We start from the raw sequence: 14787 nt of genomic DNA on the forward strand, positions 1-14787 counted from the left end.
AACAGGAGAGAGAAATACAGGGAGGCCGGCACAGATGTCAGGAATTTCAAAGGAGGAGGTGCTCTCTCCAGCAATGCATGATTGATCCAGCAAATTCTATCCATGCTTTGGCTAATTATTCCACCCTAAATTGAGAGTGGCTGGTTTAGGGCCCAAATTTCCCATATGGATCAACACAGAAACTCAGTGAAATATAAAACACTGGGATGGGCTTGGATAAATGGCCACTTTGAAAGGGAAATGGACTCTCAGGGAGTGACTTGGTGCAGTGAGTGACCCAACCTGACACCCGATTGCAGGGGAACGCAATGGGCAAAAATTGGTCTAGAAATGATTGATTCTCCACACATACACCCCTTTAACCACCTTGTCCTCTTCCTTTCATTCTTACTTAGCACATAAATTCCAGAGATTTTAATCTGCTCCCAAACCCCCCCAGATGAGAATAAAATACCCCGTGTAGGAGGAAAGAATTAATTTGAATTCATCACTGGAGAGAATTGGGAGCTTAATTAATCAACTGTGTGATGGGGGGCAGGGGTCCTCTTCCTTTATATAGTTCTCCACACCCCAGATTTTCCATGGGGGTGGGCTAGATTAAGGGAATGTGGGAAACAATACAGTTCTACATTCACAACCTGTGACCTCAGCCTCTGCCCTAGTAGTAAAAATGCCAACCATCTGGTCCGTGGGCCATTCCTTGGCAGCGAGGAGCGGGTAAGAAGCTCAGGGGCGGAAGCAAAACGTACCAGCTCGGCACTTTTCAGGCAGCGGACTTTATAAATGGAGCGTCCTCAGAGGGGAACTGAACAGAGGTGCCATCCCATTGAGTGAAAGAGACAGGATCGCTCCTGCTGCTCCCGCTCTACGTAACGGGAGCTTGAGGGGCTGCGGAGATGCTGGAGATGGGGTGTGTTGAGCAGTGGTGGCAGAGGGAACGGAGGAAGAAAGGATTGCTGGGCTAGAGCCAGGTTGGGTACGCGCAGGTCAATGCAGAAGAAGCTGGAGTGAAAGAAGAAGACAGGGATGGGTCAGGCGCTGGCTTGCTCGCAGGGAGGTCAGTACTGATAGGTTGGGGGACAGGCAAGCTCTGTCCTGTCCACATACAGGATGCTCTAGAAAGGGCTGCTGGATGTGCTCCTGTGCACAACCAGGAGCGTGGGGCAGGGTGGCCACCCCAGAGCCAGATTTGGGACCCAGGAATCCCCTGGCCAAGGGGGAAGGCTGAACCCAATTTGTAGGAGAGTCTCAAATTTCTCAGGGGACCATGGGGTCTGCCACAGTCTGAGAGAGTGAGGGGACGTGGGGGCTTATATCCATCCCTCCCTGCAGCCACGGATGGTCCGTAGGGAGGATTAGAGAGAGAAATGAAGCATTGTCCCGCAGGCACAGGTAAGCTGCTACGGAAAGCAATTGAGGGTCTAGATCAGGCAGTGACCAGAGTGGGGCCTGTAGGGCGAGCTTGGTGTGTGATTGCTGTGCTTTGCTCAACTGAAAAGGTAAAAATTCAGCCCAGCTTCTCAGTGTTCTCCCTAAAATACAGGCAAGGCAGGGACTGTGGTGTCTCCGGGGAACCCTGCCAAGGTGGGGTATTTCCTCTGGCTACTTGCGGGTTCTTTTAATTCTTCAAACCAGTCATTGACCTCTTCCTATATCCCTCTGTCTAACCGTGCTTGCTGTATCATCGAGCTGACTGTGCAAAGGCAGCAGGTGTGTTCTCCGGGGGTAACAACTGGGCCAGGCAGCATGGGTACAAAAGGCTAGCGGCACCCCAGCTGTGGACATGTTCTCCCACAGACCTGAGTGTTCCCAGAGTTCTCATCAGAGGGCTGCACGTGTGATCCCTGTCTCAGCTGATGCTTTGTTAGGTCTTCTCTCCTGCTCCAGTGGGATGAGTTCTCCCATGCAGCCTGCGTTCATCATGCAAGGAGCAGTGGTTGTGGGAGTTCTGCGCTGACTGTCTACTCTTCTCTTTACAGAGCTCCTGGGATCAGCCAAGCGACTGAATGTGAATTACCAGGACGCGGACGGGTGAGTGTTTCCCAAACCACCTCATTCAGTCTCAGTAATATGTTGGCATGAGCCGGTGGTGCCTCTGGGCCACTAGCATCCCTGGCTGTACTTGGCTGCTGATTTAGGGTTGGTTTAACAGTAACAGGACAGCCGATGGGTTTGATGTAGTGTGTCCTCTTGCATTACTGACCAGAGATGCCCATTCTATGTACTCTCCAGCTTGTTAAAACCTCCTCCCTGCTTTGAATAACTTTCCAGGGCCAGAGATGGGCACAGTATGGTGCCTGCCAGGAGCAGAGCATTTGGGGTAAAAGCCACTCCTGGAGCCTGGCAGAACTGGCACAGAGCCCATTAGGAGGAGCGTTAATTCCCAGTGCCCCTCTTCTCCTTGTATGTGTTCCATAGGCTCCCTTGGAAATGACTCTCTAGCCCGACCCTTTATTTATATTCCACCCCCTCTCCAAAATCTTCTGTTAAAAGATAAGCTGAGATTGCTAAACCACAACATACCTGCCTATCTCACCACTTACAAAATCCAAGCACTTCTCAAAAATTATACTGAGTTAAGAAAACCACAAATGTTACACTGTCAATATAATATAAACACACTGTTCTTATCAAGTGTAAAGATATTTCATCGCCACCTTAATTCTTAATTCTGGTGGCAGTTTTTTATATATTCTATTTGTTACTTAATTTCAGTACCTACACGTTTTCTTTTAAGGGACTCTGTTAAATGGGAAACATTGTCAGTTAGAACGTTTATCAATTGACCACTAGGATTTTTTGGTAAAGTACTTAGGATGGCTGTTTCTTGAGAATGATATAGATGAATAGGAAAAGTGTAACAAGAAATGGTAAGTTATTGATTTTTTTGGTAAAGATGTAGGCAAGGCTGATCGATCTGTGTCAGACCCATTATGAATGTACAGAGGAATGTTCCCTGTTCCAGAAGGGTTTGGTGTGATTGTTTTGAAATTGCTGATGAAAGAATCGTATTTCTTTTGAGTCAGAGAAAAGGTGGAGATGGTATGATGAGTCGTGCGTTTCATCAGACTTGATAAGAAGAGTGTGTGTGTTCTGCTAGGAGAGCAGTGTAAGATTTATGACATCCTTAACTATACACTTCCTCGCTTGGGGTTTGTAAATGTTGGGGGTAGTGAGGGTTTATTTAGCAATCTTAAGCTGGCTTTTGAAACAAAGATGCGTTGACTCTGGAATTTCCCAGGTTTTTGAGTTTTGTTTTTCTCCTTCCCTTCCTTCTTACTTTTAAACGGAGACAAAGGTTTTGAATTTGACCTCAGTGAGATGGCCAGATCACTCGAGTGTTAAGGGGTGAACAGTGCTGGCCAACGCAGTAGAAGCTCCAGTGGGGGCCTGCTGTGGTCAGGTCACACCTGCAGAGATGTGCCCATTCACTAGGTAGCTAAGCTAGCCCTGCACAGCGTGGCTTGTCTGGACTCGGATTACAAGTGAAAGTTGCTTAGAGCTCAGCAAATGTGAGCGTCCGAGCCAGGACTAGAACCCATGTCTTTGGATTCCACAGCTAGCGCCTCCTAGCCAAGTCGTCAGACCACTGTGGTCCCGGCTCTCAGGGCACGCCGCTCTCTCTGGGCCCTGTTCCCTCTGAGACATTCCTATGGATAACGAGACCGTGCAGTGACCCAAGGGGGTATTTCAGAATATTAGGGGATCTAACTCCTCCTGTACCTGGCATGAGCCAGCCCCTACGGTTATGTCTACACAGCCTGTGGCAGCGACTCTCTGCGCCCGGGTCAGCAGATTCAGGCAGCGGTGCTCACACTAGTGCTGTGCAGACGGTGCTTTGAAGTTGCGGCTCAGGCTCTGAAGCCTAGGGACGGGGGAGCTGCTCAGCCCGAGTGTCTGCTTGAGCCACAACTTCAAAGTGCTGTCTGCACAGCTGTGCTGAGAGCGCTGGCGTGAACCGGGCTGGGAGTTTTGCTGCTGCGGGCTGTGTAGACGTACCGCATGTGCCTGGGGTGAAGAAGGAGCTTTCCCCATGGGCAGGTTACCCCAGAGTTTCTTCCCCTTCATCTGAAGCAGCTGCTGCTGGCTCCCGTTAGAAAGGGGATCCTGGACTAGCGGGGCCCCTGGGCTGACCTGCTGCGGGAGTAGCTCCGGGCTGGGATGCACAGAGGCTCCTGCGGTACGCGGGGCCGCCCCAAGTGAGCTCACCCGCTCTTCGAACGTTGCGGGGGAAAGTTCCGTGCCAGCCCCAGAGCGTTAAGGGAGCGAAGCCTGACTGAGCTCTGAATTCCCAGGCCGCTCCCCGTGGGCGCTGAGCCTCCCTTGCTCAGACGCGGCCCTTCACATGAATGAAGCAGCCCGGAGCAGGGGGAGCGCAGGGGAAGGAGGGAGCGCTCTAGACAAACAGGCTTCTTTCACAGCCCTGGAACACAGGGCTCATTCATTCTAGCTGGCCTCACACACTCTGCCATGGGCTTCGGACAGGGGGAGAGCCAGCCATGCTGGCAGTGAGACTGCAAGCGTCGGGGCCAGAGCGAGAGGCGGGGTTAGGCCAAGAGGGAAGTGGGACACACACACACCACGACCCCCTGAGAATCGCCTGGAAAACCTGTCCCCTGGCAAAACCCCTCAAGTGCTGGGTTTTCTGCCTGCTTGTCCTGCTGCTGCCCAGAGAGCAAAGCTGGCCCCAGCTGGACTCTTCTAATTGCCCCAGCCTTGCTTGTTCCCTCCCTCCTTCCGTCTGTAGAGGGCAAAGGCATTGATCGGGGAAGGGGCGCTCCCACAATAAGACAACTCCTCAGCACCTACTGCACATAGACCTCTTCCCTTGGGATGCAAGGAGGTGTTTTCTCCCCATTTTGCTGTCAGGAAAACTGAGACCCAACGCTCAGTGTCAGGGCCAACAGGACACCAACAGAGTTTGAGCACAGCAGCAGGACCTCTGCCAATGTGCAATGCAGAGTGGGTGCTCTGACCAAGGATGCCTCAGAGACAGGGATTTGGAAGCAGGTGCGAGGGATTGCTAGGAGTTTAATGAGAGTTGGGCCGGGTCAGGCTGGTCAGCACTGGAGAGCTGTAAATAGAAACAGATGGGGAGGCTGGAGAGAGAAAGCAGTGCTTGGATTGCCTTGGACTGGGAGAGCTTTTCCAGTGGAAAATGTGAGGGGGGCAGGATATAGTTTGATATATAGGATCAGGTCAGTCCCTTCTAACTCAAGGCATTTGGCAGAGCGTGTTCTGGCCTTGTGGAGAAGCTGCATCCCCTCTCAGGAGCTGTGCGCTATGGGCCTTGGTCTAAACTGTTCACAGACAGCAGCAGGAGAGGTGGTGGAGTAAGAGAGCAAGGCCTGGCTGGTGTCACCAGCCATGTACCGAGTGTGCCAGGTCTCAGCACGTCTCCCTCAAGGGTCTGGTGCCAGCTTGCTTTGGGGTCTCATGGGACAACCACCAAGTCTCCAGGAGCCAGTGTGAGATGATTGTGGGAGGAAGAGTCCTGCCAGCTCCGTCGTGCCAAACTCCACCATGGCAGAGCCTTGCTGAACTCAATGACTTCACACCAGGGCAGGGCCGGCTCCAGCATTTCTGCCGCCCCAAGCAAACAAACAAACAAAAAAGAGCCGTGATCGGTGGTGGCAGTTCAGCGGCAGGTCCTTCACTCCTAGAGGGAGTGAGGGACCTGCTGCCCCCGAATTGCCGCAGGTGCCGCCCCTCTCCCTTGGCCGCCCCAAGCACCTGCTTGTTAAGCTGGTGCCTGGAGCCGGCCCTGCACCACGGACCTGGTGTATGTAATAAGAGGAGGCTGATAGAGAAGTGGGGTTTGCCCCTGTTCTAGCAGCAATGTGGCCAGGAACTGTGGGAATGCCTGAGCTGTGGAGCAGCCTAGACTGAGACCAGCTGCCTGGAATTGGGAAATGCAGGGGCAGTGGGAAATCGGCTCTAGCCACTTTTGATTTGGAGAGAGGAGAGAAATGGCCACCTTTGCCCCTGTGCAGGGCTGGGTTGGGCTTCGAGGGCATGGAGCCACAGAGTTGGCTGCTTCTGAGACCCTTGTCTTTTGCTGTTCTCAGGTTCTCAGCACTGCACCATGCGGCCCTGGGTGGGAGCCTGGAGCTCATCTCCCTGCTGCTGGAGGCACAGGCCACTGTTGACATAAAGGACAGCAATGGTAAGCAGCTGGCTCACCTCAGACTGGGGCCCCTAACCGCCCTCCCAGCTCCCCCTTACCTCCAGGAGGGAACAGTGTCTCCGCCAGCCTACCACTTCCCCCTCACTCTCCGTGACTGGGGAGCACCCGTCTGCCTGCGTAAGGTGGAAGTGCCCTCTGCCTGCCCCCATCCTGAGGGAGCAGTGCACCTGGGACCCCTCCCATGGGGAAAAGTGCCCGCTTCAGGCCCTGCTTTGACCTCTCATTGCTGCAGTGAGCGGGATTGGGAGACGGCAGCCATAGAGTCATCTCCAGCTCCTCACCCTGGGGAGCTCCATTCACTTTGAGCTGGGGGGCTGATCTGGAGCCTCAGAAGGGGTCAGTGTGGTGCTCGTTCTTCAGGCACCCCCCCGGGGAGCTCAGCTCCTGGGCTTCGTGAGGCCTAGCTCCTGCCAGCTGCCACCCTGGGGCTCCCACATCGCTAGTGTCGGTGTAGTGCTGAGAGGTGGCCCCTCTTGGCCTCCTCCTGACCTTGCTTCCCCGCAGGGATGCGCCCGCTGCACTACGCTGCCTGGCAGGGGAGGGTGGAGCCGGTCCACCTGCTGCTGCGGGCAGCCGCCTTGGTCAACATGGCGTCACTGGACGGGCAGATCCCGCTGCACCTGTCTGCGCAGTACGGGCACTACGAGGTGGTGAGTAAGGGAGCCTGGGGAGAGGTGACAAAGGCTCTGGGAGCCCAGGTGTCCTCAGCAGCACGTGTGCCCGGTCCCGAATCTCCTGATACCCCTCACCCGGATTTCCACTGCCTACTGGTTTGCAGTGTGGCAACATCGTGTCAGTTAGTGGTGAAGTAGCATTGGGCTGCCTCCAGGCTTCGGCCTGTGATGATACCAAACTGGGAGGGATTGCAACTGCTTTGGAGGACAGGGTCATAATTCAAAATGATCTGGACAAATTGGAGAAATGGTCTGAGTTAAACAGGATGAAGTTTAACAAAGAGAAATGCAAAGTGCTCCACTTAGGAAGAAAAAAATCAGTTTCACACATACGGAATGGGAAGAGACTGTCTAGGAAGGAGTACGGCAAAAAGGGATCTAGGGGTTATAGTGGACCACAAGCTAAATGAGAGTCAACAGTGTGATGCTGTTGCAAAAAAAGCAAACGTGATTCTGGGATGTATTAACAGGTGTGTTGTGAGCAAGACACAAGAAATCATTCTTCCGCTCTACTCTGCTCTGGTTAGGCCTCAGCTGGAGTATTGTGTCCAGTTCTGGGCACCGCATTTCAAGAAAGATGTGGAGAAATTGGAAAGGGCCCAGAGAAGAGCAACGAGAATGATTAAAGGTCTTGAGAACATGACCTATGAAGGAAGGCTGAAAGAATTGGGTTTGTTTAGTTTGAAAAAGAGAAGACTGAGAGGGGACATGATAGCAGTTTTCAGGTATCTAAAAGGGTGTCATAAGGAGGAGGGAGAAAACTTGTTCACCTTAGCCTCTAAGGATAGAACAAGAAGCAATGGGCTTAAACTGCAGCAAGGGAGGTCTAGGTTGTACATTAGGAAAAAGTTCCTAACTGTCAGGGTGGTTAAACACTGGAATAAACTGCCTAGGGAGGTTGTGGAATCTCCATCTCTGGAGATATGTAAGAGTAGGTTAGACAAATGTCTATCAGGGATGGTCTAGACAGTATTTGGTCCTGCCATGCGGGCAGGGGACTGGACTCGACCTCTTGAGGTCCCTTCCAGTCCTAGAATCTATGAATCCTCTTGCCCCACAAGAGACCCAGACCCGGGCTTGGGCAGGGGGGACAAACTTTTTGGGGAGGCCCTTGTGCCACTTTCCCACAAACCACCTCTGCCTAGTCTAACCCTGGAGGGGGCTCAGCACAGCAGTCCTGCCTGGAAGGGGAGATGCAGGCAGGGGGCTGTGGAAATGGGGAAAAGGGGCAGACGGGGTGCTCTTTGACACAGACACCGGAGAGCACCCCTTAGGCTGCTGTCCCAGCAGGGCCCTGTCCGAGGGAGGGGTGGAGGTAGGAGCCGTAGGGAGAGGGGAACAGTTGAATGGGGGTGTCAGGAGGCTGCTTGCTGGATGGGGCATGATCGCCAGCCTGCCTGCATTGCTGTCTTGCATGTCTGTTATTCCTCCACAGTCAGAAATGCTGCTCCAGCACCAGTCCAACCCGTGTCTCATCAATAAGGCAAAGAAAACCCCCCTGGACCTGGCCTGTGAGTTTGGCCGGCTTAAGGTAAACTGCGCAGAGCTGCTCTGTTGCACTGTCCAAGTCATTCCTGACTGAGGCATTGTATTAGGGCCCATGTCCCTTCCCCTTCACAGTAACAATACTACAAGGAACTGGCCAATGCACCACTGCCCTCCACTGGATGGGATCAGAATTCCTCGGTGCATGTCGTAGGCCCTGTGGTGCTAGTCACTGATGGAGGTTCTCCCTTAACGTCATGTGTTGGGGCAGGAAAATCTGGGTTCTCTCCTTGCCGTGGCTGTGAAGCTCAGTGTGACGGCCAGTGCTTTGTCCTTCGATAGCTCCTTCCACCCCCAGGGGGTTTACACACCGCATGTCCTCCCCTGTGCTGAGGGAGGAGAGTATCATCAGCTCTGTTTACCCACGGGGAAAAACGGAGCTACAGAGAGATGCCAGTGAGCAGAGCCTGGACAGAACCCGAGTCCGCAATGAGCTAGTGGCAGAGCCCGGATAGAACCCGAGTCCTCTGCTCCAAGCATGGGACGCTGCTCCCCAACCCCCATCTTTCCTCTGCTCCCATTTAAGTCCAGGCTGGTGGCGACCAGACAGGCTGAGCCTTCGTAATCTCCACAGGCGCTGAGGGGCAGGCTCTGCACAGCTGTGTTTGCAGGCCTGAGATTCCAACCTGGCAGGGCTCGAGGGATTCCTGTCTCGGCTGCTGGGGACAGGTGCACCGGCTGCTCTGCATTGCTGGGGCGGGAAGGCCCACCCGCCACCCTGAGGGAGCTCAGCAAGCCGACAGAAACGCACCCGTGCCATTCGCTGCTCTCAGGGGGCCTGGCCAGTGCAGCCAGCCCCACGGACTGTTTCGCTGTCACCAGGGGGCCGGCAGGGGGCCGTCTTCATTTCTGTAGTTATAAATAGTGCAGTAAAAACAACCCCGCTCCAGGCGTCTGGGCTGCCCCAAGATACCAACAATTCCCCTTCTGTGTGGGCGTTTCCGGCGGGCCAGGCCAGCGCACGCTGGGGTCCCGGAATCCCTGGCCCTTGGGCCACTGTCTGAAAGGGCCCGGAAAGCAATCACGAGGAAAGCAATTCCTGTCTGTGGTGACTGCTAGGGGCTTCCAGGGATAGCTGGGCTCTGCCCTTCTCTGATCCCCACCCACTGAGGCTCTCTAAGCACCGGCCATGCACGTGGGGCTGGATCTGGGAGGGGCAGTCCAGGAAGTCCCTTCCTACCCTTTGGAATGGGGCCGGCTGAGCAATCCACCGGCTGCTGCAGGGCTCCAGGGGAGAGTGGCGGGGGACAGGGTGTTCATGTGCTCTCGTTTCTATGCTCCCCGTCATTCACCCATCTCTCGCCCACCCTAGGTTGCCCAATTGCTGCTGAACAGCCACATGTGTGTTGCGCTCCTGGAGGGTCAGTCCAAAGACACGAGTGACCCCAACTACACCACCCCTCTGCACCTGGCAGCCAAGAACGGGCACAAGGAGATAATCAGGTAACGCACAGCACTCCAGCCACTCGGCTCGCCCTACCGCAAGCGTCCTAATCTGCACAGGCCCGTAGCAGCGTCCACTGCCGATGCACAGTGCCAGACTCCCCTCCTGCCGCTCGATTCCCCAGAGATCCCCACATGCTGCCCTTTGCTTGCCCCAGTCCTAGCCTTGGAGCTCTTTTTCCATGGAGCTTCGGGCCTTCTACCCCAGACCCCCGGCTGCCTGGCTCCCCCCAGACCCCCTGTCCATCACTGATCCCACTGGCTGCCTGGCTCTCCCCAGCCCTGCCCCAGACCCCCGTCCATCACTGATCCCACTGGCTGCCTCCAGCCCTGCCCCAGATCCCCGTCCATCACTGGTTCCACTGGCTGCCTGGCTCCCCCCAGCCCTACCCCGGACCCCCTGTCCATCACTGGTCCCACTGGCTCCCTCCAGTTCTCACCCTATGCAGTTGGAATTGACATTTGGCTTTGGTATCTGGTGAACCCAAATCACCTCATGATTTTACCCTGGTTGAGACAGATTTACCCTGCCCTACCCCAAGCCCTGGCTCTGCCTGCTGCCCAGCCTCACTGCCCACCCTATCCTCCTGGCTCATAGTACCCAATTGCTCCTTCTGAACCACCACGGCTTATTCCCCCCACCCCGCCCCCAGGCAGCTGCTGAAAGCTGGGATTGAGATCAACAGGCAGACGAAGACGGGCACAGCCCTGCATGAGGCAGCGCTCTACGGCAAGACGGAGGTGGTGCGCCTGCTGCTGGAGGTGAGCTGAAAGGCCCTTGCAGGGAGGAAGGGGGCGGTACCTCAGCTACCAAGTGTGCAGCCCTTAGGAGAGCGATCCACTATAAGAGACAGCAGCTGGAGATGGGGGAGAGGGACGGTGGCTCAGTTCTGGAGGGCGATGGGGGAGGAGAGGGGCAGGGGAAGATGCAGCCTGTGGCCTGACTGCAGTGGCTGGTTGGGTTGAGAACTGTAACAAGATTAACAGGGCAAGAGACAGAACCTCCCTCCATCAGTGCAGCTTCTGGGACTCGATCCTGCCTGGTCCTGCTCCAACTTCCTCTTAGTCCCCCAAACTGCCAGTGATAGGTGGTGAGAGAAGATGGGGGCTCTTCTCCCCCAGGCCTCTGAATGCTGGGTCCCCTGCTCCTCCAGAAGGGGTCTGGGTCTGCTGCAGAGGAGGTGCTGACCTGCCTGTAGGCTGCCTCTCCAGCAGCACTTCTTGTGTGAGGCGTGGCTGCCCAATGGCCCTGGCACTGACAGGGTCTCTGCTGGCTCCCCCACGGCAGGGTGGCGTAGACGTGAACATCCGAAACACCTACAACCAGACGGCCCTGGACATCGTGAACCAGTTCACCACCTCGCATGCCAGCAAGGATATCAAGCAACTCCTGAGAGGTGAGCTGGGTCTAAGCGTAATGCCGGGCTCTGTTCGACGTGTTCTGTAATCCCATGGGCAGAACCAGGAGCCCTGCTGTAGGGAGCTGATTGCCCGGCTCTCACCTGGCATTGGCAGGGAGAAAGCCTTTCTATGGGGGCATGTGTGGCAACATCCCAACCCTCCTCCAAACAGGCCCTCAGCTAACCTGACTTTGAGTGCTCAGGTGAGGGGCTTCAATACTTATATACGCAGGCATTGGGGTGCCGGCTTTGGGGGGATAGCAGGGGACCGAGTTCCTGGCCGTGCTATTAATGTTCTCTCTCCTTCTCTTTTCCTGTCCCCTGCCCTGTTCTCCTGCCCTGTCCCCACACTTCTCCCGTGCTCTTTCTTCCCTCTTTCCCTTCTCTTCAGAGGCATCAGGAATCCTGAAAGTCCGAGCTTTAAAGGATTTCTGGAACCTCCACGACCCGACTGCTCTCAACATCCGGGCAGGAGATATCATCACGGTGAGCAATCACCTGCAGCTGCGCAGAGACCATGGCTAATAAACACTGGAGTAGCTGGGAGCTTCCTCACAGCCAGGGACCTTGAATGTTCCCTACAGCACCTCCTGCTGGGCGTGGGTGGGAGCTTCCCCACAGCCAGAGACCCTGCATGTTCCCTACAGCACCTCCTGCTGGGAACTGCCCATAGCCAGGGACCTTGCATGTTCCCTACAGCTCTTCCTGCTGGGCCTGGCTGGGCGCTGCCCATAGCCAGGGTTCCTGTATTATGCCATATCCTGGCTCCTGCTGACGCTGGGACACCTGTAAGGAGTCTCTCACTCAGGGGTCTAACTCTCTCGTGCCCGGTGCCTCGCGCAGGTCCTGGAGCAGCACTCCGACGGGCGCTGGAAGGGGCACATCCACGACACTCAGAAAGGCACCGATCGGGTCGGCTACTTCCCTCCCTCCATCGTCGAGGTCATCAGCAAGCGGACAGGTCAGTAACACACACACTGCCCTGGAGTGCATGAGGAAGTAAGGGGGACGGGGGGCGCATATCTCTGACCTGGACTTCTCCCACCCTCACTACAACCCACCCGCTCCCTGGACTCAGCCCCCACCCCAGCAGCCAATGGGAAGTGGCAGTGGTGTGGCTCTCTGGCTGACAGCGCCCCCTCTGGCCTGGAGGACTGGGGGCTGGTAGCGCAGCAGAGTTGGACAGTGGCTGCAGCTGAGCTCAGGTGAGCTGCTCCCAACTAGGGACTGGGATTCAGATGCCCCTTTGTTTACAGCGGGAATGAGTCTGGTGTCAGCGCAGTCCCTGTGGAGGTTGGGTCCAAGTCCCTGCAGCAGCCCACAACTCATCCTAGCACTGGGGCAGCAGAGCTCGCTGCGGGTCAGGACGGTGGAGCTGAGGGGGGTCCCTAGGCATCAGGTCTGGGCTGAGGTGTGGCTGTGTGGGGAGCTCGGGACTGAGCAGCATTAGGACAAGCTGGGGTGCAGTGGCAGGGAGGAGTTAGCAGAGCCGGGTATCCTGGGGCCCAGGCCTGGCTTAAGCATTAATATCTGTTCCTAGTGCACTGAGCCAGGAATGATGGAGCCAGGCCCCGTTCGCAGGGCCAGGGAAACTCTGGTACAGTCCTGGCTCTGCCCCAGGTGTGCCAGCTACACACTCCCCCACAAGCCCTTCCTCTGCAGAGCCCCCCCCCCCCCCCCCCGAGGCACAGTGCTGGGGGTATTTCTGGACCCTGCTATGACTGATGCTGCCCTCTCCCCTTCCACACACTCTGCTCTTACACGAGTGTTTTGTCTTTAAATGCAGGCATGACTCTTCCCCGCATGGTGCCTGCACACCAGCGCCAGGGCATTGCCGCCCCTCCCGGCGGGCTGCAGCCACTCCCAGGTGACGCTCCGCAGCAGGCACCCTACGGCCACCTCACCTTAACCAGGACGGCCCCGGGGCCTGAGAACTCAGGTCGGGGTCGCTACTGGGGAGGGCTGGACAGGGACTAGCGTCAGGGAGCCCTTCCCGTCGCCATCCCACCCAAGAGATGGAGAAAATCCCCTGCTGGCTCCAAGCGGGAAATTAGAGGAAAGCAGCAGCCTCAGGGAAACCACAGCTCAAGGGACTGTAGAGGTCATTGACCCATAGATACCCCCACATCCAGCCACACCCCTCTCCCACCCACCCTCCCTTCCAGCCCTTTCTCTAGAAACAGGATTGTCCTGTGTGTGCTAAGGAACGGTGAAGCTGAGTGATTCTGTGCGGGTCTTGTGGAGGTTGGGCCCTGTGCCAGTGGCAGGCAGAGGAGTCTGGACAGTGCGCCTCTGCCAAAGCATGTGGGTCTCTGCACAGGGAACGCCATGCCCTGTGCAGGTGCCAGTTCTCTTCCTCTGGTCCCACAGCATCCTCTCTGTGCGGCTTAGTCCAGGCCCGGCCCCAGCGCCAAGGGGCTACCGGGATTGGGAGGTGCTAGCCCCAGGGCGTCAGGCTCCTTCTCCAGCAGTTACATGAGCCCCGATGCCTCTTCTCTCTCCATAACAGCAGGAGACAGGAACAGCGTGGGCAGCGAGGGCAGCATTGGCAGTATTCGCAGTGCCGGCAGCGGGCAGAGCACTGAGGGCACCAACGGGCAGAGCACCAGTATCCTCATTGAGAACGCCACGGTAGGAGGGCAGATACAGAGCGCCCGCTGCTCTGTGTCCAGGCAGCAGAGCAAGTCTCATGGAAGGTTTAAGGTCCAAGGGGGATTCGGTCCACCAGAACCCCAGGGCTACCCTCAACTCCCGCCTCAGCTTTCTGAGCCTTGATTGCCTTGAGCTGCCCCTTGCAGTCCCATGGGTTCATACTGACTCAAGCCCCAGTGCCCCACTCCTACTGTATTCCACCCCACCCATTCTCCTTTTAACCCAGGCTCTCCACCAGCGACTTGGATGTCCCAACCCAGTTTCTCTGAGCTGACGGCTTGGTGGTGGTAGCAGCAGCATACTGAGCGTCAGGGAATGTGTCTATATTGCACATTCTTGTGTCTGAACTGGCGAGACCCTTGCAAGGCCAGACTTGCTAAAACCACCCCGAGGGAGGGGAGCCTTCGGAAACGCAGCCCTGCCACAGGGATGCACAGGGTTTGAGACCATCTCTGACCCCACCACTGGGACCCAGCCAGGGGCACCTCCTGCAGTGAGCGGTGTGCACATTACAAACCCATCTGCAGCCGTCTCTGCGCTAGGGGTACAGAGCCGAGTGAGCTCAAGGAGGATCTCCCTCAGACAGGAGTAGTAGGGCCTTTATCCTCTAGCTGTAGCCCCCAAAGAGGCTCCTGGGTACGGTTGACTGCATAGGTTCCCAGGGCCCTGTTCTGTTGCAGGATACACAGACCTCCTGTCAAGAACGAGGCCCCAGGCCAGGGCTCTTACCCCAGGCTGTGCAAGGCAGTCCCAGTGCTGTCACGCCTGTGCCATCCCTTCCTCTCTACCGCTGTGTGAGAATTGCTCAGGGGCTGACCCAATACACCCAGTGCGAAGTCTCAAGTCCAGACCCACCATGTCAGACCCTTCTGATTGTCTCTTCTCT

General features: G+C 56.2%; 1 protein-coding gene across 5 annotated transcripts in view; it reads left to right on the forward strand.

Moving 5' to 3' along the window:
- Positions 1-14787, forward strand: part of CASKIN2 (CASK interacting protein 2) — a 74954-nt gene that overhangs the window by 51250 nt on the left and 8917 nt on the right. Inside the window, exons 3-13 of one of the 5 annotated variants that reach the window (XM_034790130.1) lie at positions 1980-2031; positions 6069-6166; positions 6692-6837; positions 8297-8392; positions 9719-9849; positions 10503-10611; positions 11138-11246; positions 11650-11735; positions 12093-12210; positions 13036-13116; positions 13759-13880. In XM_034790130.1, coding sequence (XP_034646021.1) covers positions 1980-2031; positions 6069-6166; positions 6692-6837; positions 8297-8392; positions 9719-9849; positions 10503-10611; positions 11138-11246; positions 11650-11735; positions 12093-12210; positions 13036-13116; positions 13759-13880 — 1148 coding nt within the window. Of the gene's footprint in view, positions 1-1979; positions 2032-6068; positions 6167-6691; positions 6838-8296; positions 8393-9718; positions 9850-10502; positions 10612-11137; positions 11247-11640; positions 11736-12092; positions 12211-13035; positions 13117-13758; positions 13881-14787 lie in introns of all 5 variants that reach the window. The other 4 variants (XM_034790128.1, XM_034790129.1, XM_034790131.1 and 1 more) reach the window with 4 other exon arrangements.

This window comes from Trachemys scripta, chromosome 14 (genome assembly GCF_013100865.1).
Source record: "Trachemys scripta elegans isolate TJP31775 chromosome 14, CAS_Tse_1.0, whole genome shotgun sequence".
NCBI classification, from domain to species: domain Eukaryota; kingdom Metazoa; phylum Chordata; order Testudines; family Emydidae; genus Trachemys; species Trachemys scripta.